The sequence below is a fragment of the Rhinolophus sinicus genome, linkage group LG06 (genome assembly GCF_036562045.2).
Source record: "Rhinolophus sinicus isolate RSC01 linkage group LG06, ASM3656204v1, whole genome shotgun sequence".
Lineage (NCBI taxonomy): Eukaryota > Metazoa > Chordata > Mammalia > Chiroptera > Rhinolophidae > Rhinolophus > Rhinolophus sinicus.
Genome location: NC_133756.1, coordinates 3793312 through 3817095, shown reverse-complemented (window position 1 = coordinate 3817095; position 23784 = coordinate 3793312). Strand labels below are relative to the sequence as shown.

At 56.9% G+C, this 23784-nt stretch overlaps 1 protein-coding gene across 22 annotated transcripts in view; it reads left to right on the top strand.

Annotated features, from left to right (window-relative positions):
* The window catches only part of CAMTA1 (calmodulin binding transcription activator 1), an 813322-nt gene that overhangs the window by 693096 nt on the left and 96442 nt on the right, over positions 1-23784 (top strand). For all 22 annotated transcript variants that reach the window (XM_074334131.1, XM_074334135.1, XM_074334133.1 and 19 more), the window contains one exon: positions 16524-16677. In XM_074334131.1, coding sequence (XP_074190232.1) covers positions 16524-16677 — 154 coding nt within the window. The remainder of the gene's footprint in view (positions 1-16523; positions 16678-23784) is intronic.

Below are 23784 nucleotides of genomic sequence, written 5' to 3'. Positions count from 1 at the left end.
GAGCGTCCCACCCAAGAGCGTCCAGCTGGAGGGAGGGTCGGCTGGGACCCCTTCTCTCAAGTTCACTGACGAGAAAGCCTTGTCTTCTTGGCCTCCGCACGCTCGCACCCTTTCTCCTGGACAGTGGGAGGAACACACAGAAATCACTGAGCAAAACGCCTTGCTCCCGTGAATCTGAACCCTCCGTCAGAAGAGGTGCTGTTTCAGCTTTTGCCTTTCAGCTTCTTCCCCTTTCCCATCAGCTCTCCCCAAAAGGAGCTGCTGGCTCCTGTCCCCTCCCTGCAACTGCCAGCATTAATCGCCGTCCATGGGTAGCTAACTTCTCGTAACAGCTCCATAGCAACAGCGGTCCTCAAATGCCAGCAAATGTTTTTCTAAAGGGACTCTCCCCCTTACACAAAATAGAACATTTTGAGCAAAATTTAAACATTTTCTGAACGGCGCTCATCTGATGCCTTCACACCTCACAAATGTTTCTTTGCAAACATGGGCGTCCCAGTTACCCTGGGCTGGTGCCAAGGCCCTCGGCCCCGCGTCTGTCTTCTCAGTTTCAAGGCAGCTGTGGGGAGACCCAAACACAAACAAGGAGAGATAGCCGTGGGCCTCACCACCGAGGGGGCGTGTGTGGGCGCACACGTGCGCGTGTGTTCACACAGGGGGCATGGCCATGCTTTGCCAATTGGCAATGGCAGCCCAGAACTCTGCTTCAAGATTTCTGGAACCGATCTGAGCTTAGAGGGGCCGGGTCTCACCCACCACGGTTTAGTGTGAAATTCCAAGAGCCAAGATGGGGGGAGGGGATTTGAATGCGAGAGGGTATGCCCATGGTATGCCGCTGCTCCCACAGGTGAAAACAGAGGTACAATCGGTTAAAATGAAGAGTCCAGGTAGCCCAAGTGCAGAGTAGCTTTGCAGCTCCATTCACTCCGCCCTGGCAATGGCAGACAGATGAAGGGAGAGGGTAAAGGTAGACGTGCGACCGTAGCCGACCTGCTTGCTGTGCTCCAAGGGCACAGCCCAGCCCCAGCACAAGGGGCTCCCCACCCTCTGTGGCCAGTCCAGCCTGCACACCACCATTCACCACTGCCCCGATGGCACATGGGTTCAGATGGCACTTGTTGGCTGCCCACTGGGGAATGAATTTCCTCCTGACACTGGCTCTGCTCTCAGGAAGCCCCGGGGTCCAGAGGAGGATGGAGACCTGAGCCCAGAGATGAGTGACAGGAGGTCGGAAGGCCAGTGGTGCAGGGAGGTGTGGAGGGAGGGCTGTGCTGGGAGTTCAAGGAGAACACGAGGCTTTGGGATTGGAAGGGTTAGGGGAACCTCCCGGATAATGTGGCATTGCAGCTGGTGTTGAGAAGCAGGCGGAATGCGGACCTGCCCACATGGATGGAGGAATTCCAGGCCTTGGGGAGAGAGTGGCAGAGGAGGCTAAGTGGTTCCAAGGACTGAGCCCCGGGAGTGTGGGGAGGAACACTGGGGGTATAGACAGAAGGTGGGTGGATCTAGCCAATCGTGGAAGCCTCAGGTATCAGGAGTGGGCTGCATTCATGGAAAATGAGGAAGCTTAGCAGCGGATGGCGCCATCAGAGCTGGGACTTGGGAAAATGGTTCTGAGAGTCAGCTGGGTTGGGCTGGCTTCAAGGCAGGGGGACCCGTCCAAAGGCTGGTGGCAGGCTGCATGGGTCAGGCAGTGAGGACCAGACCAGCAGAGAGAAAAGCCTCGCCCCTTCCTGCGTCTGTGCCCTCCTCCCGCTCTGCTGACATTAGCAGCCTTGGACTTGAGCACGGGGCCTCCTTGGTGGCCACGCTGTCACTCTAGTATCGGCCAGCTCTGTGGCTCAGTTCTGCCCCCTACTGGCAGATGTGGGTCTTGGTCTCTAAGTGCAATGCTTAGAGATGCCCAGGAGCTGGAAGAGGCCCAGGTCTCTCCACCACACCATCTGAAGCGGGGTGGGGTCCCCGTGGGCCACAGCCTCCGTCCCACGGGTGCCTTTGGCACCTGCCAGGAGAGGGGGACATTTCAAGGAAGTCTTGTTGTTGGTGAGCTCCCCCCCCTCCAACATTTGCAAGGGGCCGGCGTTGGGCCGCCCGGCCACTTGGCTCCAGCCAGCGGTTTCAGGGCAACGACGCAGAGATGTCTTGATCGGTGTTGAGATTCAGGATGTCGAGTCCCGCTGTTTGGGGGACAAGTCGACATTGCCCACAAGGGCACAGGCTCTGGGGAAGGGGCGCGCCTGCCCCAGCAGCTCCACAGACAAGGTGGTCCCTGACGTGCCTGTGTCATTAGCACAGCCGGTTCCGTTTTCACCAAAGGGGCTTACAGGTTATCAGTGAGCTCCAAGCGCCACTGGAGAAAGGAGGAAGATAAAGAGGGATTTAAAAAGAAAATAACAAAAAGAAAAACTGTAATTTCTAATCCAAACCTCGCCTTGCAGTGGCTTTGCTAACCCCCAGTCACTCTTTGAAGACGTAAACTGTTGAGTGCCACAATTACTTCTGTGATTACACTTTATCTTGTCCTACCAAGGTATTAAAGAGGAACTGGGGAGCACATTAGAAAAACTTACAGCCCAATTTCATCATGATTCCCTCTAAAACAATTGCTGGAATCTCACCGTCACAGTTGCCAGAGCATAAAAACCCTATAGCTGCTCCATGGGCTGACACACTCCATCCTCTGCGGCCTCCACAGTCAAGGGAGACCTTTGGGGTTTGTGTCTTTAGCAGGATTCAGTGGAGGGGCTCCCCAGATGCTCCCCCAGAGCAGAAGGGGCTGGCCCAGGTGCCAGCCTCCCGGGCTGCCTGCCTAGGGCACCTTTCCCACCCACCACGGCCACCAGGATGTTGTGGAACAGAACACATGTGCGCTGAGAGCCTGTTCACCGTCAAGGTTGTTCACAGTCAAGGTTGTTCACAGTCAAGGTTGCAAAGGGGGACATTGGCTGGGAAACCAGCCTCTCCGTGAATGCCACGTTGGGGAAACAGCAACCTGCTCTGCCATTTGGCACATTCTCTCTGCAAAGCAAGGGAAGTACAACCATTGGCTTCAGAGTGTTTCTGGACCCAGGGCGGGGGCCAGGCTGGGGAGCCAGCGGAGGGGCTGTGTGGCTCCCTGTCCACTGGGGGACACTAGAAGGGTCACAGACTCTCTTGGCTCAGTTTCCCCGACTGGAAATGGAAGGGGATGGATAAGTTGTTCTGGACAACCCCTAAGTTTCCTCTCACCCCATCGTCCTCTGTTCCAAGAGAACTACACAGAGTTGGGGAGGCCCGTGGTCTGCAGGATCCTTGAGGAGCTTCCATGCATACATGAAAATACACTACATAAAGCGTGCTGATGAGGATGTGAGCAATAATTGGTACAGAGGGCCTGGGCTCCTCAGGATCTGCAACTCATCTGACATCTGGATGAGGATGAGAAATGCACCCAGTGGCCCAGGAGAAAGTCACACACACATGCTGGGACAGGGTGGGGGTGGGGTCAATATCTCCTTGAATTCATGGACGCTTAAATTACAGGATCCTTTTGAGAAAGGTAATTCTGTTTTCTTCCAGCATTGGGGAGGTAGCCGAGGGTTGTCTCAGAGACCTTGTCTTCATGACTGGGTAAGGACTGCTGTATAGCTCATCAGACGCCCTCCATGACTTGAGTGCACATTGCAGAAAACGAGGCTTCCTCCATGTCTGAAAAGCATTGCTTAACTTGCCTACATGGGCCCCTGTCTGAAAGAATTACCTCCCAAATAAGCAGTGTCTGAATGCATTTGATTTTGCTCCACATCCAAGATCTGTAAGATCTAAGGGGGACTTGCTTTGAGAGGTCAGTCATGATAATAACTGGTCATTTTGAAGATTTAGTACGTGTCAGGCGCTGTGCAAATGCTTTAGCTCACTTGGTCTTCACAACCACCTCACAGGGTAGGGACTATTATTGTCCATTTTGTAGGTGAGAAAATGGAGGCACCACGGTGGCCTTGCCCTAGTCCCACAACTAGGATGAAGCAGACCCCAGACTCAAACTGAAGCAGTTGTCTCCAGAGCACAATTCTGGACCATCCTGCCTCACTGTCACCTTTAGCGCCAAACAGACCTGGGCTCAGGGGTGGGATTTGGTGGGCTACTTAATTCTTTTCGCTTCGTGTTCCTTGTGTGTAAGGGAGAGAGAACCAGTCCTAATTCATGGGGCTGTTGTGAGGATTAAACGAGCTGAGGCCTGTGAAGCACTTAGCACCCAGCACTCAGGCATACAGGTGGCTCTCAGTAATCATAGTGATTGTTGTCATAGTACCCAGAGGACAGTCTGAATTGTATGATGGAGGGGGTACTGGCTTAGAGAAAGGAACACATACGATCTGTTTATGAGTTAGGGCTCTTGGTTGATGCAACAGAAAATCCAATTTAATTGGCTGCAGGATAATAGGAAACTTGGTGGTTCAAGTTACTGTAAAGTCTTGAGGGTCTCGCTTCAGGTATGGCTGGATCCAGGAGCTCAATCAATAGCGTGGAGACTTAGGTAGGGTCTCATTCCCTGAGCTCAGCCTTTTCCACGTTGGCTTCTTTCTTGGAATCCACATGCTGGCAAGAGATGCTTCCCAGGGGCAGTAGGTTTCATCATCCCAGGTTCAAGTCCAGCAGGAAAAGTCATCCCTGCTTCCCAGGGGCTCTGGCCAAGTCCAGTGATGCGCTCTAATTGCCTCTGGTGGGGAGTCCTGGCCAATCACATGGTTCCGAATGTCCAGCCCAAGTCACATGCTCCACCCCTGGACTGAGTCAGGGAGAGGTTTGTTCCCTAAAGAATATCAGGATACTCTTTTGTCACAAGGACACCAAACGTACTAGAATTGTGTCCAGCTCTGCCTCCCATTAGCAGTGCAGCCGTGAGCCGGTCATGTGGCACCTGTCAGTCAGAGCGGAGTCACGTGGCCATTGGGGATGGTGGGCCATGCTCAGCTTCCCCCAGAGCTACTGTGAGGAGCAGACGGACAGGAAAGGCTCCCGAGCACATCGCTCACTGTGGAGAGGCCCAGGTGATCGTTTGGTGCTATTGTCATCTGATGGGGTTGACTCGCTGCCTAATGGGGCAGGATTCTGAGCGGGCCCGATGGCTGCCGGAGGAAGACTGAGATGTGTGTGCTTGGAGAGGGAGGGGCACAGAGGGGACAGCAGCAGGCTTGGCTCCCTGCCTCGCAGGACGACATGGCCACGTCAAAGCACAGGCTGCTGAGAAGGGGGTCATGTGGCCTAAGTGGGCAAAGGCTGGGTGGCCTGTGGCTTTGACTCCTGGGAGGGGCGAGAAGTCGGAGCAGTGGTGGCTGCAGCCTTCGGAGACCGGCTCACCGGTGCCTCCTCTCAGTCCCTGTGGGGCCAGGGCTGTGTCCCCTGAGCAGGACCCCTTCCCCAGAGTTCTGCATCCCAGGGGAAGGTCCACGGCTTCTTCTCTCAGGGGTACAAGTAAAAAATGAGTTCAAGATGAGAGCAGGCGACAGACCAACTGTCTCATCCACACTCAGGCTCTGCTAACCACAGGGCGACAGCGGCCTGTGTCCCTGGCACGCGGGAGACACCACACTCAACTGATACTCCCAGCCCTGGATTCGCCCTGGTCGAGGCCCCAGGCGTCATGGTGCCTCCTGGATCTGGGTACCAGAGAAAGATGACCCCCAACATCCTGATCTCCTTCCGTAGCTCCTCAGGGATCAGCCATCTAGGAACTAGTGGTGCCCATTTTAAAAAATCTGTTTCTATTTTTCAACCTATGTCTCCCTAGGGATAATGAGTCTCATACGTTAACTGCCCGCTGTGCGCACTTTGTGCTAAAATTACCTCCCTGAGCTCCAAGGGGGACCCTTATTCTTAGCATTTGGGGATCTGGAGAAAAAAGGCATGCATACACCTTCTTTCCCCCCTTCCAACCTAAAACACTTGAATCACATTTCCTCTTGGCCTTTGTCTCTCTGGCCAAAAACAATCCTTACATCTGTTTTCCTGTGGACACCCACCCCTCCTTGATTGATACCCCCCGGCCCTATACCCACTGTCGCAGATCACAGTTCTGTTTGCAGCCCCCCGGACGTACCCTGCTCTCTAGCTTGGTCCTTACTGGTCCCAGCAGCTGCTTGGGACAGTGGCTTCCGTGAAACCCAGGGGTCTTCCTGGGCCGGATGACTGGCACTGGTTCCCACCAGCCCCCGTGGACAGTTTGTTTTTCTCTTCCCAAGCACACGGCCTGGCCCTTCACCCACACTGGGACCCACCTGTCACTCTTCACCCACTAAAACGACCTCACGAGATTCTCTCATGACCCATCATGAATGACCTGGCACTTCATCGCCCATAAAAGTTTAGTGTCATCTGCAAACATGGAGATTTTATTGGACATTTCTTCCCTCAGATCACTTATAACAATTGTGAGGCAAGTCCAGGCCCTGAGCCAGTGGGCGGCTCATGGCTTGCATCTGTCCATCCAGAAACGGGCTCACACATGCCCACCCCATAGGTCTTCCTGCATGACGAAACGTTCTCCCCAGTGACATCTGTCCAAGTGGCTTGACCTTCTAGGGACCTTGGGGTAGCACTTTCTCAGAGGCTTCCAGAAAGTCTGGGCAGATGGCATCCTTGGCTCCTCTTTAAGCACACACATCTTTAACTGCTCAGGGAGACTGGTAAATCCTCCTTCACGTCCTCATTCCCCGCGTGGCTAGGGTGTGGCCAGGACCATGCCACGCAGGATTTCCCACAATCAGTGTGTTTTTTTCCTGCATCACCCGTGGTCTTAGGAGGCAGATCCTGCCAGCCCCTAAGCTGGCGTGATTCCCCGAACCCCGCACCAGGTGGAAATTGTTTAACTATATTCCCATGACTAGAAAATTCTGGTAATTGTGTAATAACAACAGCAGCAGCAGTAGCAGCAACACTCAGCAATTACCCAGGGTTTCTCATCTTCAGACCACTTTACCCACATTAATTAATTAAGTCTCCCAGCCTCCCTCCGAAGCGGGGAAGGGCTGCCGCCCCAGACTCCCTCTAGTGTGCGGGCTGGCTTATTAATGCGGGCAGCTGTCTGAAGGGGCGGGGCTTCCCGGGCTGCCGGCCTGAAGGGGCGGGGCTTCCCGGGGCAGCCGGCCTCTGTACCTGCTTGCAGCGGGAAAGCAGGCCCCAGGCGGGCCCTCCCTACGTGATACCGCCTAGGGGTATCACCCTGAGTTCCCCGCCCTGCTCAGCACTGGCAAAGAAGAGTAGGGAGGTTGTCCGTGTCCCCTGCCACCCTGGACTACTGCAGGGGATCCCAGGCCCACACGTGATGTAGGGCCTGGCTCCTAGGAAGCCCACAGCTCACAGCTGGCTTTGCCTATTACTGAGGGCACCAGGGCCCCCTTTTTGGTTCCCACTCTCTCTCCTTTCTCTCTCTTTTTGCTTTTTAACTGACCCCAACTTTGGGGACCTGGGTCTGCCTGCCCCCCCATGCCCGCTGCCAGGTGCTCAGCTCCCCGCTGTCCCCCTGCCCCACCCCACAGCCCTGCTTGACCACAGAAGGTGTCCTGACCACGGCAGGCCTTGCAGTCGAGACAGGACCCTGCCGCCTTGGGCCTGCCCTGAGGAGGTCACAGCCAGCACAGAGGTCAGGATTCCAGCCCCAGTGCTGTTCCTACTAGCTCCCTGCACCCTATGTGACCTATCCAGGCTCCCTGGCACACATGCTAACTGGACTACGGCTGCCCAGGGTCCCGTGGCTGGGCTCACAGCCCTCACCCACCATGTGGCCAGTTCCCTCAGAGCCCCAGGTTCCTGGCGGAGAGCAGGTGTGGGGGTACACTCAGCTTAGGGCTCAGGGCTGGGTGGCATCGCAGAGCCCTGAGCACTGAGGAGTCTGCCTCCCTAGAACACATAACAATAGCACCTGCACACTGGGTCTTGAAGGGGCCAAACTAGGAAATGTAGGCGGGGCTTGAAGGTGGGGCCACGGACACAGCTGACATTCAGAGAGGGATCTTTGCAAACAGAGGCACTCCCCCACCCCCGCCCCTGCCCAAAGGTGTGTGCTGGGGGTACAGGCACGGTCCACACCCAGAGATGGCAGTGAAGTGTGGCACTTCGTGCATGGGAGCCCACGGGGCTCCCCTTCCCATCTGTAGCAGAGAAGAGGGAATAGCTGGGAGGCGGCAGATCCCAGGAAACCAGAGCAGCCGGGGACACCCACCCTGGCCCTTCTCCAGGGCTCAGCTCCTGCATTTCCATTTCCCTGGGCCTGCTTGCCCCTCCCCTGCCTGCTGGCAGCCCTCAGCGGGGAACAGAAGGGATAGAACTGAGCCTGCCAGGGCTCCATGACAGGCCTCCCTGCTGATGGGGACACCGAGCCCATCTTCTGCCTTTGTCCCGAGCGGGAGAGAGGTGCCAGGCTGCCCGGGGCAGCTGGAGCCGGGCTGGAGGATTTTCCTCTGCCTTGCAGCCTAGTGATACCCACAGCCCTGAGCCGCCTGGTGTCATCATTTATTCATCCCCTAATAAATCCTGCCCTTCTTTCTGCGGGCTTTACACTCCTGTTTTGTGGGCGCCACCCCTCGTTTATGAAGCACCCAGGTACAGCAGAGACTCTGCCTCTGAAGATTAGGACGGTAGGGCTTTCGAAATCTGCAGAAATGGTGCTAATATGACAAACACAAAAATAGAATGGGCTTGTGATGGGAACGTCTCCCCCCTTCCCGGCTGGTGGTGTGCAGGCCCACGGCCCCCAACGGGCCCCCAGCAGCAAGCGGGGAGGTGTGTGGCACTATTACATGCTATTATGACTTTCTGGGTAATGTATACATTTTCACTATCACACAGCCTTTCTCCTTCATTTTTCATGAGAAGTGGCACGAGATTAATGACGGAGCCACAGAAGAAACGGAACACCATGCCACTCTGATTTATTGACCACTTAGCGTTGATGAAGCTGCAAACAAGAGTCAAACAGATGTTGCAGCTGCATTTTTCTTTATCAAAACCAACAGCTTTTTGCATTTTAACCACTTCTTACACCGCCGTCCTGCTCACTCCACAGAAGGGGTGCTGACTCTGGGCCTCCTTCCCAGGGGAGGTGGAGGAGCTCAGGCCGGGGCTGGGAGACCCCCAACTCCCAGCATCCCAGCGCCCACCCCTGGCAGTGGCCAAGAAGAGGGCATTAGATCCCCCAGAATCTTGTTCCAGGCGATCTGGGTTCCTGCCATGGGTCTCCTGTAAAGAGTACGCTTGCTGTACCTTCAGCCAATCCCGGGGCCTGTTGTACAAACCCTGGGTTGGACCCCACGTGAGGAAGTGCAGGGCTCAGCCCCTCCCTGCAAACCGGATGGTTCCTGCCTCCACCTTCCACTGTTAACAGATGACTGAACACCCATTCAAATCAGGAAGGGCGGTGGCCTTGCAGGTGAGTGCTGGCTGTGGGCAGGCCCATCCTGAGCCGCTTACCTGCCTTACCTCCCTCCCAGCAAGGTCAAAGCCAGTGGTACATCTCCATCCTTGCCCACAGTGGAACACCAGCCGTGCACCCTACCCCTCACTTCTCAGAAGCCAGAAGCTTCTCTCCAGGTTGGCACCCACCCCTAGTCTCTGTGCCACCCCCACCCACCCACCCATCCGTGGCCTCCACCAGCCTGGGCTTTCCACATCTCTCCCTGTGCCTCTTGGTCTGTTTCTGTCTGTCCTTCCTCCGCCTCTCTCTTCTGCCCCTGCCCTGGCCCAACCCTCCCGGCCCGGCTTCTGCAGGAGGCGGGTGGAGGGCTGAGCCTGGTTCTCGCTGGCAAGGGCTCTTCTAGGAAAGCCTGTGGGAGCGATCAGAGACACCCCACACAGCCCTGTTCCACCTTCGGCCTTTCCGGGTTGCTGGGCGCACACGCCCTGGACAACAGGGCCTGAGATCTGTGGTGTTTGTGGCAGGATTAATCCTGCCACAGGTCCCTCTCTTGGTATCCATGGCCACTTGCTCTGCTGCCCACCCCAACGACTGAACACCCGCACAGTAGCTGCCACCCTCACAGAGGAGTGGAGCCGGTGACACTCGTTCAAAGCAGTCTCCCTCAAATCCCAACCACCTGTCCTTAAGGAGGTTAAATCGGCCTGCAGTCCTCATGCTTGCTCATCTCCAGCCTGCCTCTGCCCCCACCTTCCCACGCTCAGCCCGGGAGACAGGAGGTGCGCTGCCCCCAGGTCTCCCCACGGGGCCCCAGCATCCTCCAGTACCCAGGTCAGGAAGGCCAAGCCTGCACTTGAAGGGGAGACAGAATCCCCCACCCTGGCCTCTCCCTTCACCCCAGTCTTTCAAGAGGGAAGCCCCACCCTGTGACGGAACAACTTGGGCCACAGCTTTTGTGTGGACAGTGCACCCAGTCAGGGCAGGGCTCCCTCAGAAACTCAGTGGTCAACAAAGCAGCTCTGATGCTGGGTGAGCCTCATCCCAGGCCAGGGATGGAGCCCAGGGATTGGGGGCCGTCGTGCGGCACCCAGGTCTCCAAGGCACTGAGGGGAGCCCCTGGCTTCCAATAATTGCTGAGGTGTTTCCTTTGGCTTTGAACTCTATCAGTGGTTCCCAAACTGTGTTCCAGAGAACTCCTGTGCCTTTGGACGTAAGGGTCCTTAGCTTGTTCTCCCTACTCCTGTGTCCCCGAGGGTCGGGAGAAAGGCACGTAAGTCAGGCTCCGGGGAGGTGCCCTCCCAGTACCTTCAGCCAATGAATCCTCTGCCCGATGGTCCTGGCAGCCTGAACTAAATTGATCAGCAAATCCAAACCTCCCATTTCCAGGTGAAAAGCTGAGGTGGATACGGGTTAAGGACCAGCTGAGCCTCCCGTGGAGGGGTGGAGGGCCCCTGGCCCCCTCAGGTGCCGGGATGGACACCTCTCCACATGCCACTCCTCCCCTTCTCTCCTGTCTGTCTGTCCCCTAGAAGGACACACCTGGGAGTGTGTGTTTGGGGGATCGGTCCTGAGAGCTGAGTCACCAGGCAAGAGACCGCTGCCTCCACACCACCTCCCCCAGACGAGGTCAGCTCAGCTGTCGCCCCACCCCCAGCATTTGGCTGGTAGGGCAGAGTGCCTGCTGCGTGCCAGCTCTGCTCTGGGGAGCCCGCCGTGAACAAGACAGAGCCCGTCCGTGGGCTCATACTCTGGGTGGGGAAACAGGCCAAACCAAGCAGGAATTGCTCAGAAATGAGAGATGGTGGTGAGGAGTGCTGTTAAGAAAGCAAAGGGGCTGCACAGAGTAGGGCCCGAGCAAGGGTGGGGAGGGGCACTGTGTTTGGGGGATCACTGAATACGGTGTCTGTGAGGAGGTGGCACCAAGACTTACACCAACATGTGGCACGGGGCACATCAGCCGGTGAGAACAGCTCAGAGAGAGCTGGACAGGCTTGGGGGTTGGGGTGGCAGGAGGGGCAGGAGCCTAGGGGAGCGTGCGTGGCTGGAGACAAAGACGTGGTGGGTCCCTGTGGCATTTCAGGACTGTGGGTTTCATACCCGGGAGCCAGTGCCGGAATGACAGGGTCACACCTGCTGGTGTTGGGACAGTGGACTGGGAGGGAGGGAAGAGAGGAAGTGAGGACTCCCCGGCAGAGGGGTCACGTGACCAGAGATGGGGCTCAGGTGGATGGGGGAGAGGGTGGGACAGGCTTACTTGGGAGGGAGAACTGACAGACACTGATGGACTGGGTGAGGAGGGAGAGGGAGAGAAGCAGAAAGGGTGGCTCCCAGGTTTTGACCCGGGCGACTGGCAGAGGCGGTGTGACTCGTTGTGGGGTGGAGCCTGGGACAGGCCATCGGCTCGGCCATGCAGCCTGGGGTACCTGCGAGGCCCCAGCAAGCATGTGATGGGCAATCGGACAAGTGGCGCTGGAGAGAGAACGCTGGGAGCCCTCGGAATGAGAAGGGCTGGAGGCCAGGAGGCTGGCTGAAGGCACCAAGGTGGGAGGGGGACAAAGACCCAGCTGTGAGGCTCAGAGAGGGGGCGTCTGCTCCCGGTAAGAGGAGAATCAGGACAGACGCGCTGCCAGCGCACAGTGTGAGTTCTGAGTGGTTGAACTGCCTGCTAGAAGCTTCCCTCTGGTCATGCTCTCAGGAAGCATCAGTTGTTGGGTTTGGGGTTCGATGGTAATTGGTAGTTAGAAGAGCAGGACTTCCAACTGTCCGCATGGGACTTCACCCCTCTCAAAGCCCCAGGGCGGCTCCCTACAGCAGCCTGCTGAGAACGGCAAGGGTCCTTTTTCCTTTTAGAAGTGAGGAACTTAAAGCACTAAAAGGAAAGGATGGGATCTCTAGTCCATAGCTCTTTCCAGAAGGTTCTGGAACTTCTCAGACTTTTAGTTGTCCTCAGCTTTCCCCTCCACAGCCCCAGACCACCCACTGGGCACCCCCCACCCACCCACCTTTAACAGCAGGCCAGGCCTCTGGGACTTTCAGGTGTTATGTTCAAAGGTCATGCTCTCTTTGGGGGCATGGCTTCTAGCGTCTTCATGGAAATTCCAAGCGCAGGGTGGAGCCTATGGACAGTTCTTGTCCAAGCCCCGCCCTCGAGGCCTGCCCCGAGAGTGGAGCCCCAGGGAAGACCAGGCAGGCTGACTCCACAGCCCTCCAGAACCGAGACTCGAGAGTCCTGGTGAGTCTGCCGGGCTGTGTTCTGGCCGTGTCCCCGAGCCAGGCACCACTGAGCCTTCCTCCGTCCGGCTTTGTCCGGCTGGCAGAGCATCTCTCAGTAAGGATCTGACATTGGTGTCAGCGCTCCATGAAACTGATACATTGGGACTCTATGGCCAATATATTTTTCTGCTAAAAACACCTAATAAAATGTACAATGAATAAAATTGCAACGTTGCCAAGAAGGGATGTGTGCCCCAAATTTGCAAAACTACCTTAATCACTCTGTGTCTTAAAACCAGCCCCAAGCCAGGAAGTCAGTGCTTAGCATTCATCTGGGGACTTTGAGCTGTGAGAACTCCAGGCCCTGCGATGGTATCTGTTAAGACAGAACCGTGAAGCTGCCTGCTTTTGCGTTTTCCTAATCCCAAACCGAGCCTCCCTGAACCTACAGGGACCAGGACATCCCGCTAACTGTATCAGAGCCTCTGGGAATCATAGGCCCAACGCGGGGGCTCCGGGAAGGGGCCTACATGTTGGGCATATTTCCTGATGTGAAAGGAGCAGTGCTGGACCTAGGACCCCTAAGTCAGCTCCAGATGCCCAGTCCCCCGACCACTGGAGCTGTGACCTGACGTGTGGTGAGCCTTGGGGCATTTGTCAGGGCTGGGAGTGCAGTACCCACAACCTTCATCGAATTCTCAGAGGCCTTAGACTCAGAAAGAGCTAAGAACCAGCCTTGCATCTTAGCCTCCTAGGAATACCCCACCTTCAAAAAGCCTGCCTGCCCTTCGTCAACCCGGAAAACTGGAGCTAGGTGTCAGTTGCACACAGGTCTGGGAAGGGTGAGGATCGGAGGTCCCAAGTCAGCCTCATTCAACTCTACAAATGTGAACTGAGCAGTGGCCATTGCCAGATGCTATGCCAGCCCCGGGCATGGCTCCTGTGGCCCAGGAGATAAAGAGACGTTCAGACTATTAAGACACAAACCCGAACTCCATCCTGCGGTGGTCTCTACTGAGGGCAAGGTATCAGGGCCCACTTCCCGGGAGGAGGCGAGCCTTGTGTTTGTCCTCAAAGGAATATGTGGAGGCTGGCTGTGCAGAAATGGAGCTGGGCCCTGAAGGAAGGGGCGGGGCTTCCTGAAATAGGAGACTTCTGGGTGCTTTGGGGCAGGAACTCTTGATTTGGGGGTTTGGGTGTGTGTTGAAGGTGACCCTTTGCCCCAAGACCCTTTCTATGCTTCTTCCCCCTTGGTCTTTCACAGCCTGTGCCAGGCGCTCAGTGGGCACTTTCATCTGCCAGGCCTCTGACATCCCAGGGCCCTCCTGCAGGGCTCAGCTCCTGCTCTGGCAGCTGTGATCACAGGAAACCTTGGGTGGCCTGCTGGCCCCTGCGGCTCTTTGATCCGTCCTCTGTCTTGCTCAGCAGCTGGTGCTGCCACCTGACCAGGCCCAGGCTCAAGCAGGAGCCCCCAGCCCAGACGCAGGCCTGGGGAGGCCAGTGTGCTGGTCTGCAGGAAAGACACAGGGCGGATTCAGGGGTACCACCCCAGGTCTCCTGGGAGACCCCATCCGTGCGAAGAGCAGAGCAGATCTACGACCCGCCTACCTCTTGGGCATGTTGCAGGGATGGAGTGAAATATGAGGTGGGAAAGCACTTAGACCAAGCGAAAAGAGGCCACCGCGAGTCTTGGTAGGACCTGAATTTGGATCACAACCCTGGCTTCCAGACCAGGCTCTGTCCCTGGCCAGGCACACACTTTGGGCAAGTCACAACCTCTCTGAGCTTCTGGTTCCCTCGCTGTACACAGAGGACGTGCCGCCCGGACCGCTCCCCAGCTACCGCAGGCAACAAGTAAAATAACGGCTGAAAGCGCTTTGAAAACAATACAGTGTATGTCGATGTCAGGGATTATCCTCATTATTAAGGAGCGTGATTACCGCCGTCCAGAAAAGCTGCCATTAACGCGAAGGCTCCTGGTCTTGTGGATTTAATTTCCTGGTTAACTGAGCGTTGGCAAGACGAAAACTCTATGTTTCAACCCTTATTGAAAATCTTTCTAAATTATGCCGTGGACTTTCTTGCACTGATCACGTGTCGTCTTGTCTATTTATTCGCATACTGATTGACTCGCGTACTCATTTATTACTCTTGCTGTGCCCATCGCCTCCTCCGTGCCTGGGGTCCTCGTGCCCACCCAGGATGTGTGGTCGGGTATCAAACAGGAGAAACAGTGGAGATAGATGTGGCAAAAGAGCACAGGAAGGGGCCTTCCCCGTGGCTTTCCCACAGTTCCCTGCAGCATCTAAATATATGGTCATGTTTCCTTACAGTTCAAGAAATACCTTCTGGTTGGGGCAGAAGGTTTTTCTAGGTTTGTTCAGATGGCTTATAAAGTGACATGATTGCTTTTTAACAAACGTGGCCAAAAAGAAAACGGCCTTGCCTTCTGGGGGGCCACAGAAAGCCACAGGGGGCCTGTGCTCTTTGCAGTGAAGCTGCCACCCCAAAGAGGCCCCTTCGTGTGTTGCTCTCAGAGCTGCTGTTGGGCAGAAAGAGGTGGAGGGCATTTTGAATTGAGTCTGATGGGAAGAGGCTGATCCGTTTCAGTAGCACCTTTGAGGGAAAAATTGTGCCTGCAAAGCCTCCACCTGGAGAGTCCTGTCCATTCTTTAGCTCAGTGAGGTCGGGAGGAGTTCCCAGAGGTGTGAGTGACAGCTGCCTCCTGTGGGATCTTTGCTCAGGGAGAAACCACAGGCTGAAGGGCAGAGCGACATCCAGCCTTAGAAGTGGGGTGCCTTCACCCCTGGGAACTCCATTTCCCCTGGGGAAGAAGGAGGTGGTGATGCCCGTGTCGGGGACGTCCAGCGAGCTGTGATGAGGAGAAGTGTGTGAAGTGCGGGGCAGGCCCTGGGCCCCTGGGCAGCCACTGGTGTCAAGTCTGGGATGTGGGGCTAGAGATCCAATTGACCTCGTGTATGGTCCTGAATTACACACAAACCAGGCCAGGGGTAGAGCAGTGGTCCTCAGCTGGGGGCGATTTTGTCCCCCAGGGGACATTGGTCTGTGTCTGGAGACATTTCTAGTTGTCACAACTGGAGGCTGGGGGTTAATGGCACCTAGTGAGGGGAGGCCAGGGCTGCCACTAAGCTTCGTGCGGGGTACAGGACGACCCTACCCTAGGGAATGCTCTGGCTCCACGTGTCAGTGGTGCCGTGGTGTGGGGACGCTGGGCCTGCGTGTGCACGGGAGGTGGCCCTGGGCGGGCTCCGTGTGCACTGGGGGGCGGCCCTGGGCGGGCTCCGTGTGCACTGAGGGGGGTGGCCCTGGGTGGGGTCCGTGCACACTGGGGGGGTGGCCCTGGGCGGGGTCCGTGCACACTGGGGGGGTGGCTCTGGGCGGTCTCCGGGTGCACTGAGGGGCTGGCCCTGGGTGGGGTCCGTGCACACTGGGGGTGGCCCTTGCCTGGCTCCGTGTGCACTGGGGGGGTGGCCCTGGGTGGGGTCCGTGCACACTGGGGGGGTGGCTCTGGGCGGTCTCCGGGTGCACTGAGGGGGCTGGCCCTGGGTGGGGTCCGTGCACACTGGGGGGGGTGGCCCTTGCCTGGCTCCGTGTGCACTGGGGGGGGCCCTGGGCGGGCTCCGTGTGCACTGGGGGGCGGCCCTTGCCTGGCTCCGTGTGCACTGGGGGGGGGCCCTGGGCGGGCTCCGTGTGCACTGGGGGGCGGCCCTGGGCGGGCTCCGTGTGCACTGGGGGGGGGCCCTGGGCGGGCTCCGTGTTCACTGAGGGGGCGGCCCTGGGCGGGCTCCGTGTGCACTGGGGGGCGGCCCTGGGCGGGCTCCGTGTGCACTGTGGGGAGGGTGGCCCTCAGCGAGCTCCTTGCACCCTCATGCTGCCAGTGTCTCTGCTGTCCCCCCAGAACCCCGACATTGTCCTCGTGCATTATCTCAACGTGCCGGCCATCGAGGACTGCGGCAAGCCCTGCGGCCCCATCCTCTGCTCCATCAACACGGACAAGAAGGAATGGGCCAAATGGACGAAGGAGGAGCTCATCGGGCAGCTGAAGCCCATGTGTGAGTAGCTCGGCCGCCTGCCCCGGGGCCCGGCCAGCGTCACCCAGGCGGGGCCAGAGGTCCTCTATGGCCGTGGGGACACAGCTGTGGGAGCCCCGTCGCACTGGCTGACAGTGACGCAGCACACTTAGCTTTTACAAGGACCAGTCCCCTGCCACGTTCACTTGATCCTCACAGGCCAGGGCACAGAATGTCAGGCCCATATTACAGGTGAGACAAGCGAGGCTCAGAGGTTCAGGAAAAGCAACAACAGGGAGGAGCAAAGACGAGAGTGCCGGGCTGGCTGTCTCGTGTGCCGCAGAGGAGAGTGATGGCATTCCAGGCGAGGAGAGGCCTGAGGGCCGGCCGGCCGCGGCTCCCAGACTGGGTGGCGCACGGATGATGGTAATTGAGCTGGATTTCATTTTGTCAGCGAAGAGATGCTTCCTGAAGCATCTGTCAGGTGCAAATCACTGAATGCAAAACACTGAGTGCGTCCAGAAAGCCAGCCCGTTTCCATGGGCCATGGCTCCCAGCAGCCTCTGGGGGTTCTCCGTGGCCTCTCCTGCCACCTGCACAGCTGGGCTCAGGAGGGGCAGGTGTGAGTCTGCCCAACCCAAGGAGAGGGTGAGGGTCATCCATTGCTGGATTCAGGGCCTGGGGGTTCTGGAACATTGAGCTCGGGCTCCGGACAAAGGCCTGTCATCATATAGGACCTCAGAGAACAGGTCCACAGGTCCCTCAGAACCGTGCGACCCTTGGAAGCTGGGCTGCACAGCATAAGCCATTGGGCACCATCTACAGGGAATAACTGAAATGTCCTTTCTGGGTGTCACGTCACTGGGAGTATCCAAGCTGCGGCCAAGTGGCACCTACAGTGACCAGCTAATCCTGAGAGCTCCTCAGTGCTCAGATTGGGAGATCCCCCCAGCCTCAAGGTGGGGAATGGGGGTCAGGAGAGACAGAGGGGTCTATGTGGTAGAGGCTCCAGGAGGGTGACAGCCCTGGAGCCGGCCCAGCCAGCCCAGGGACCCCAAGACAGAGCTCGCTCCTATGCCACCCTCCCGAGCCAAGTATCCGCAGGGAGGCTCCGGCCAGCTTAGCTCTGCTGCTGCCACGAACCTAGAACCAGGTGGCCCAGGGGCCTGCTCGGCTCAGGTGTGTTCAGCACAACCTCCTTCACTGCAGCTCTGACATGTCCCTCCTTGTTAAACCCCCGGCACCCCCAGGATAGAGCACTCCCCCGTCTTCATCCGCTCACCCCACCTCATCCTCAGCCTAAATATCGCCTCTTCCATAGGCCCTGTCCGGCCACCCAGCCCCAGCCCCCAGGGCTCCTCAGACCCCAGGGAGACATCAGACTGAAATCAGCCTCTCACACTTAACCAGAAGGGGCTACGCGAGCCTCTTCCAACCTCGGCAAAGCACCCAGAAACGTGGGAGACAATGATGCCCAGGAGCCTTCCCTGCTCTCTGCCACTCCTTGGGGCCCCGTACGGTGCTGGGCACGTGAAAGGCCCTCTGTAAATATTTGTGGATGGCGAAGTGGGAAGTGGCTTTGGTCCACTCCCCACAGGGGCCTGAGCAATAAGCAAAGGCCCCCAGTGTCCAGGCCCTGGGAGCTGGGCTGCTCGGTCGCACCCCTCCAACGCCATGCTAGGCCAGGGTCGAGCAATAGAGTCAGAGCTGGGGAGCCAGGAGGGGACACACATCTGGTTCTGTGACCATTTCACTGTGTGACCTCGGGCCAGTCACCCACCCTCTCTGCACCCCAGTTCCCCTTTTGTATAAAATGAGAGCAAGAATCCAGCTGTGTCTGCACCAAGACCCAGGGCATGCAGCCTGGTCAGCTGGGCCCAGCTCGGCTCCTGGGCCTCTGCAGACCTGGGTCCAAAGGGCTGAGGCCACTATGTCCCATTTTCTGGCAGGTTCTGGAGACCACCTTAGCCAGAAGTTGGCCAAGGGGGTGTCCCCGGGGGAAGAGAGGCCTTTCAGAGTGGCCACCAGGGTCAGAAGCCTCTGGCTTGGGTGCTCCTAAACACCGCTCAGCACACAGTCCGCCCTTTACCTGTAAGCCACCCGTCATCATTTTCCCCAGTTCTATCCCCATTCTTTTATTTTACCTGCTTCCTTTTTCTCTCCTCATTGCCTCTACCTTCTCACAACAACCTCCATCCACAGAAGGGGCCCTGCCCTGGAAAACTCCCCCCCACCACCCTGCAAGAGGCTGCCCCAGTCAGACAGGAAGACCACCTCCCTATGGGCCAGGGGGTTAAGCTCTGCAAACTCCAGGGAGTGGAAACCAGATCTCTGATGTTTACCTGTAGGGAACTGAATGCCCATCTAAAAGTCTGCAGTGCGTCAAGAAAATCATGTAAAACTCCAACAAACTCCCCATAAATTTAATAACACTGGGCTCTCTGGTGTCTGGGATGGGAGCCGAGGCGCGGACAGTTGCCCAGAGTGTGTGTGTGTGTGTGCACGCACAGCTCTGGTTACATACAGATGCCGAGCCTGGAAACACGGCCCAGGAAATATGGCTCCAATAAAAGCTTTCAATGCCCATCAGGCTTGGAGCACACAGAGGGCACAGCCAACCATGTTCAGGGAAAGTCGAGGTGCTGGGAACCAAGAAGGTATCAGATCTGGTACCAGAATCAGGCATGCCACCCAACACTGGAGCCAAACACATTAGCTTCGTCACATTTCCACATAAATCACATTCCTTCAAAGACTTCACAGTTTGATTTCCTGATGCTTCCAGATTTCTCTGCCCTACAGCAGAGTTGTCAGTGGTTTAATCAAAATGTTGTGCTCATTGGCAATGAAGGAAAACTTGGATCTGCAGCCTTTGCCTCACCTGCTGTAAGACGGGGCTCATTGTTCCTGAGCCTTGGGGATCTCACAAACGCAGGCTTGAAAGCAGACCAATCCCGAGAACCCACCTTGGTTCTTAGAACTGTGTCCTTTGGTCCTGTGGGGGCTTCCCTTCAACCTGCAATCTGAGGGATGCCTCCTCCAGATAAAACAACAGTGACGGGCGGGAGGGGGGAATTATGATATCTGATGGGAATTCCCAATATATTTGGGAATGCTTCCTGTCTTTTGCAGTCCCTTCTGTGGCAGTTAGCATATGGGTCTTGCTGCCGTGACAAAGACCAAAAGAACGGTGGCTAAAATAAAATAGAAGGCTATTTCTGTTTCACACAGCAGTTCGAGGTTGATAGGATCGCCCCAGCGTCAGGGGTCCTTCCAGCTGGCTGCTCTGCCATTGCTAGGGTGTCGCCCTGTCTTACATGTCCCAAGATGACAACTCCAGCTCCTGCCATCACAACTGCATTCCAACCAGTGGGAAGCAGAGAAGAGAAAGTGGAGGGCAAGCTTCTTTCCTTTAAGGACAGGGCCCAGAAGTTGCACACAGCACTTCCACACGTATGTCATTGGCCAGAATTTGGTCATATGGTCACCCCTAGGTGCAAGGGAGTCTGGGAAGTGTAGCCTTTTGCTAAGTGCTACCATCCTAACATACTTTGGGGAACAGGGTTCTACATGTGAGTCATTCAGGGCTGAGTGGAGCTGAGCTCAAGCTGGGTGTCCCTGTAGGACCTCAGCTGAGAATTGCTCATCTCAGCTCAAGGCCTGACTCAGTTCCCATCTGAGGGCTGGAGTTTATAGAATTCAAGTGAAAATGATCTAAAGCTCAATGTGTCTCATCCTGGAAATTCTGGGGTGTGTTCCAATGCAGCTGGTCTGAGAGAACACCAGCTTTGGACCCAGCAAACTGCCACAGTGTGAACAAGGGACTGGATAGGTGGGGTCCTCTCCTCCCAGGTCAACTTAGAGTGGGTAAGAATGCCAGACAATCTCTGGGCCTCAGTCCTGCTAGCCTGCTGGGAAACTTGCTGACGTTTGGCAGCCCAGAACCACAGTAGTTCTGAGCTGCTATGTCCCAGACCTTCCCCTCTCGGCTCTGTTGGAACCTGCAGGGAGCTACAGGGAACCAGTTCCCTTGGAGTAGATCTGCTCGTCTGAGCGCCCGTGGCTTCCTGCCCTGCCCCATTCCTTGGCAGCCCAGGAGGGGGCAGGCATGCCAGCCACTTCCCAGCTAGCAGTCAGTGAGCTTGTGGCATCCAGAGTGAGGGATGAGGGCTTGAGTTTTAAGCTGTGTCACAGCCCTTCCCCGACAGGTGGTCTTGCCTCAGCTGTCCCCGTCCAGGGCCTTCTCTTAGAGTGTCCTGGTTGGCTAGATGGTCCTGTGTGGCTGAGCAAGGCCTGGGCCTTCCCACAGCTTCTGTGACCCCAGAGATGACCAGGTGGGCCCACCTCTGGCCTTGGCTCTACTCCGACGGCCTTCCCCAGAGCCCCACTGATGTTTCTCTGGGGTCCCAAGTCCTCCGTGGCAGTGTCTTAGCAGCACTGGGTGGGCCGAGCAGGAGTGCTGGCTGGGGAGCCTGTAGAGCCTCCGGCCTGTGCCCGTACACGTCTCCACATGTATGCGCATGCACCTGTGTGCTTCTACACGTGCTCACACATGCATGACACGGCTGCCCGCATCGCCCACACCCACACTGATGCCTCACCTCAGTGCCCGGGAGCAAAGATTGGTGGGGCTCAGGGGAAGAGGCAGGTGGTGTCTGGACCAGAGCATGCGCCTGACAGTTCCCCCTGGGAAATGCGGAAGTGGGCAGTGAGGGTGAGGGGAAGATGTACAGTGGACTTTCGGGAGCTGGTGGCTGCTGGGCATGTAAGTGCAGTGGGGTCGCCCTGCCCAAGTGACCTGACCTCTCCGAGCGTCACCATCCTCCTCTTGGGCAGGAGGAGAGTGGTGCCTACCCTGTGACCCCGTGGCTGTCAAATGCCATCGTGCACATGAAGTACAGAGGTGTGGGGACTCCAGCCACTCGGCTGCCTCCCATAAGGAAAGTCAGGCCAAGGCAGTAAGCTGGCCCTTTTTCTTGAGTTTGAGCATTTAGCCCATGCCAAGCTCTCTGCTAAAGGTGGGCACCCAAAGGCCAGCTGGACAGTCCTTCTGGGGCCCCTGTACCCACCCACATGGGACTGGAAGGAGCTTTCAGAGCTCCTGCTGACCCTGGGGAAGTTGCCAGGAAGGAGAAAGCCCAGGCCTTGCCCTCAGGAAGACAAACCAACAAGGCAGCTCATGGCATTGAGGGCCAAGTCGATGGTTCTGCCTTCAAGTACCTAGAAATCCAGAAACTCGAGGGCGCGAATAGTCAGCAAGGCTTCCCGGAAGGAGCACTGTACCCAGGCCTCGATGAATGCCTGGGGCTCAGAGACAGGAGGCACAGAAGCATCCCAGGCAGGTTTGCGTGGAACAGCACGAAGAAGGAAACTGAGACAAAAGCAAACACATGGTGTGGCACGGAGGCGATGGAGCCATTCACGTCTGAGGCCTTAAGGGCAGGTTGCATATGCAGAGATGGAAGTCTTGTTGAGTGTGAGAGGGAAGAGCCATGCTGCGTGAGAGGTGATAAAGGTCGTGATGATGGTGAGGGGGCAGAATCACGTTGAGTAAAGGGAGTGGAGGCCATGTTGAGGAGGTCAAGGTGAGAGGATGGAAGTGATGTGAATTTGAGGGGATGGGGGCCATGTTGAGTATGAAGTGATAAAGGCCACGGTGATAGTAGCTTTGGAGGTCACGTTCAGTGTTGGGATGATGGCCAAGCTGAGTGTGGGGATGGAAGCCATGTTGGTCGTAGCGGGGTGGGGGTGGAAGCCATGTTGATAGTGAGGGTTAAGGCCATCCATGTCCAGTTGGGGGTGGAGGCCATGTTGAGTGCGGTGCGTAGAGGTCGTATTGAAGTGGGGTGGAGCCCTATAGAGTATAAGGTGACAAAGACTGTGTTGCTAGTGGGGTGGAGCCATGTTGAATGTGGGGTTTGAGGGTGCTCTCCTGGCTCCCAGCAATCCTTGTTACCCCAGTCACTCTGGTCCTTGGGCACCTGCAGCCTGTTGGTATTTTCAAGAGCCTGGGTCTCAGCCCTTCACCATGTGCTTTCCGGAAGAGCACACTCCTAGCCTCAGTGCAACAAGCCACCAGGGACCAGCAAAGGCCAGGGTGGCTGGAGGCAGGGAACCCCATATTGCTGAGAAGGGGCTGACAGGCAGAGAGACTGGAAGGAAGTAGGCTGGTTTGCAGGCACCTGCCTCTTCCAGGAGCTCCTTACCCCACATGTCCAGTCAACAGGACCCTCAATCTCCAGTGCCTGCACGCACCCGCACCCCGCCTGTCCAGTAGGCCCTCACTGTGAAAACACCCAAGCCTTGGGTTGCATAATCAATGCATCTGTTGTTTTCTCATAATTTTCCAGACAAAGACCAAAGATCCAGTAAGAGGGGCAGTGTTTATTTGTTTTGCTTTTTTGCTTAGATTGTAATCCTGGTGATTATAGAAATATCAAGAAGTAAAATCAACAAAGGCTTTCCTTTCCCGACCCTGCGCCAAACCCGGTTCCTGGTCGATTAGCGCCACCTGGTGGCCTGTAGCAGCAGAGCAGCTCTGAGATGCGAAATCTCTGGAGTAGCCAGACTCCCCAGCCTGGGTCCCAGCCTGCAGACTTCGGGTGCTGTCCCGCCTCTGCCTGGAGACCTGGTGTCTGGGATGTGTTGGGAGGCTGTCTAGGGCCTGCTCTGTGATTCTGGGGTGTGGACTTGGGGTGGGGCTGGAACAAGCAGAAGGGGACCATGGGGAGGTGCGGACACCACCTTTCCATCCCTGGTTCAAGATACCGTCTGGCTGGCACAAGGCAGAGGGGCTGGCAGCTCCACCCCTGAAGAAGAGGGTGTGCTCCCAAGTCTCAGCCAGAGTCTGTGAGCAATGGATGGGGCAGTTAGCAAGCCAAGTGGCAGAGGTGCTGCCCTCAAGAAGCTGCAGGCGGGGGCACCAGAGATGGGAGGTGAAAAGTGGTGGGGGAGGGAAGACTGGCCTGGGGAAGGGGAGGCTCCTGTTAGAAAGGGTTGGAGGGTCTCTTTCTGGCCAGAAATGTTCATTTGGAAGCATTTCCCAGTGTCTCTCTCTGAAGTGAGATTCTCAGGAGAGGCCTGAGGGACAGAGTGAGGAGTGAGCATGCATGCGCCTGGCTGCCCACCACTGGGACTCAGGGCAGCCAG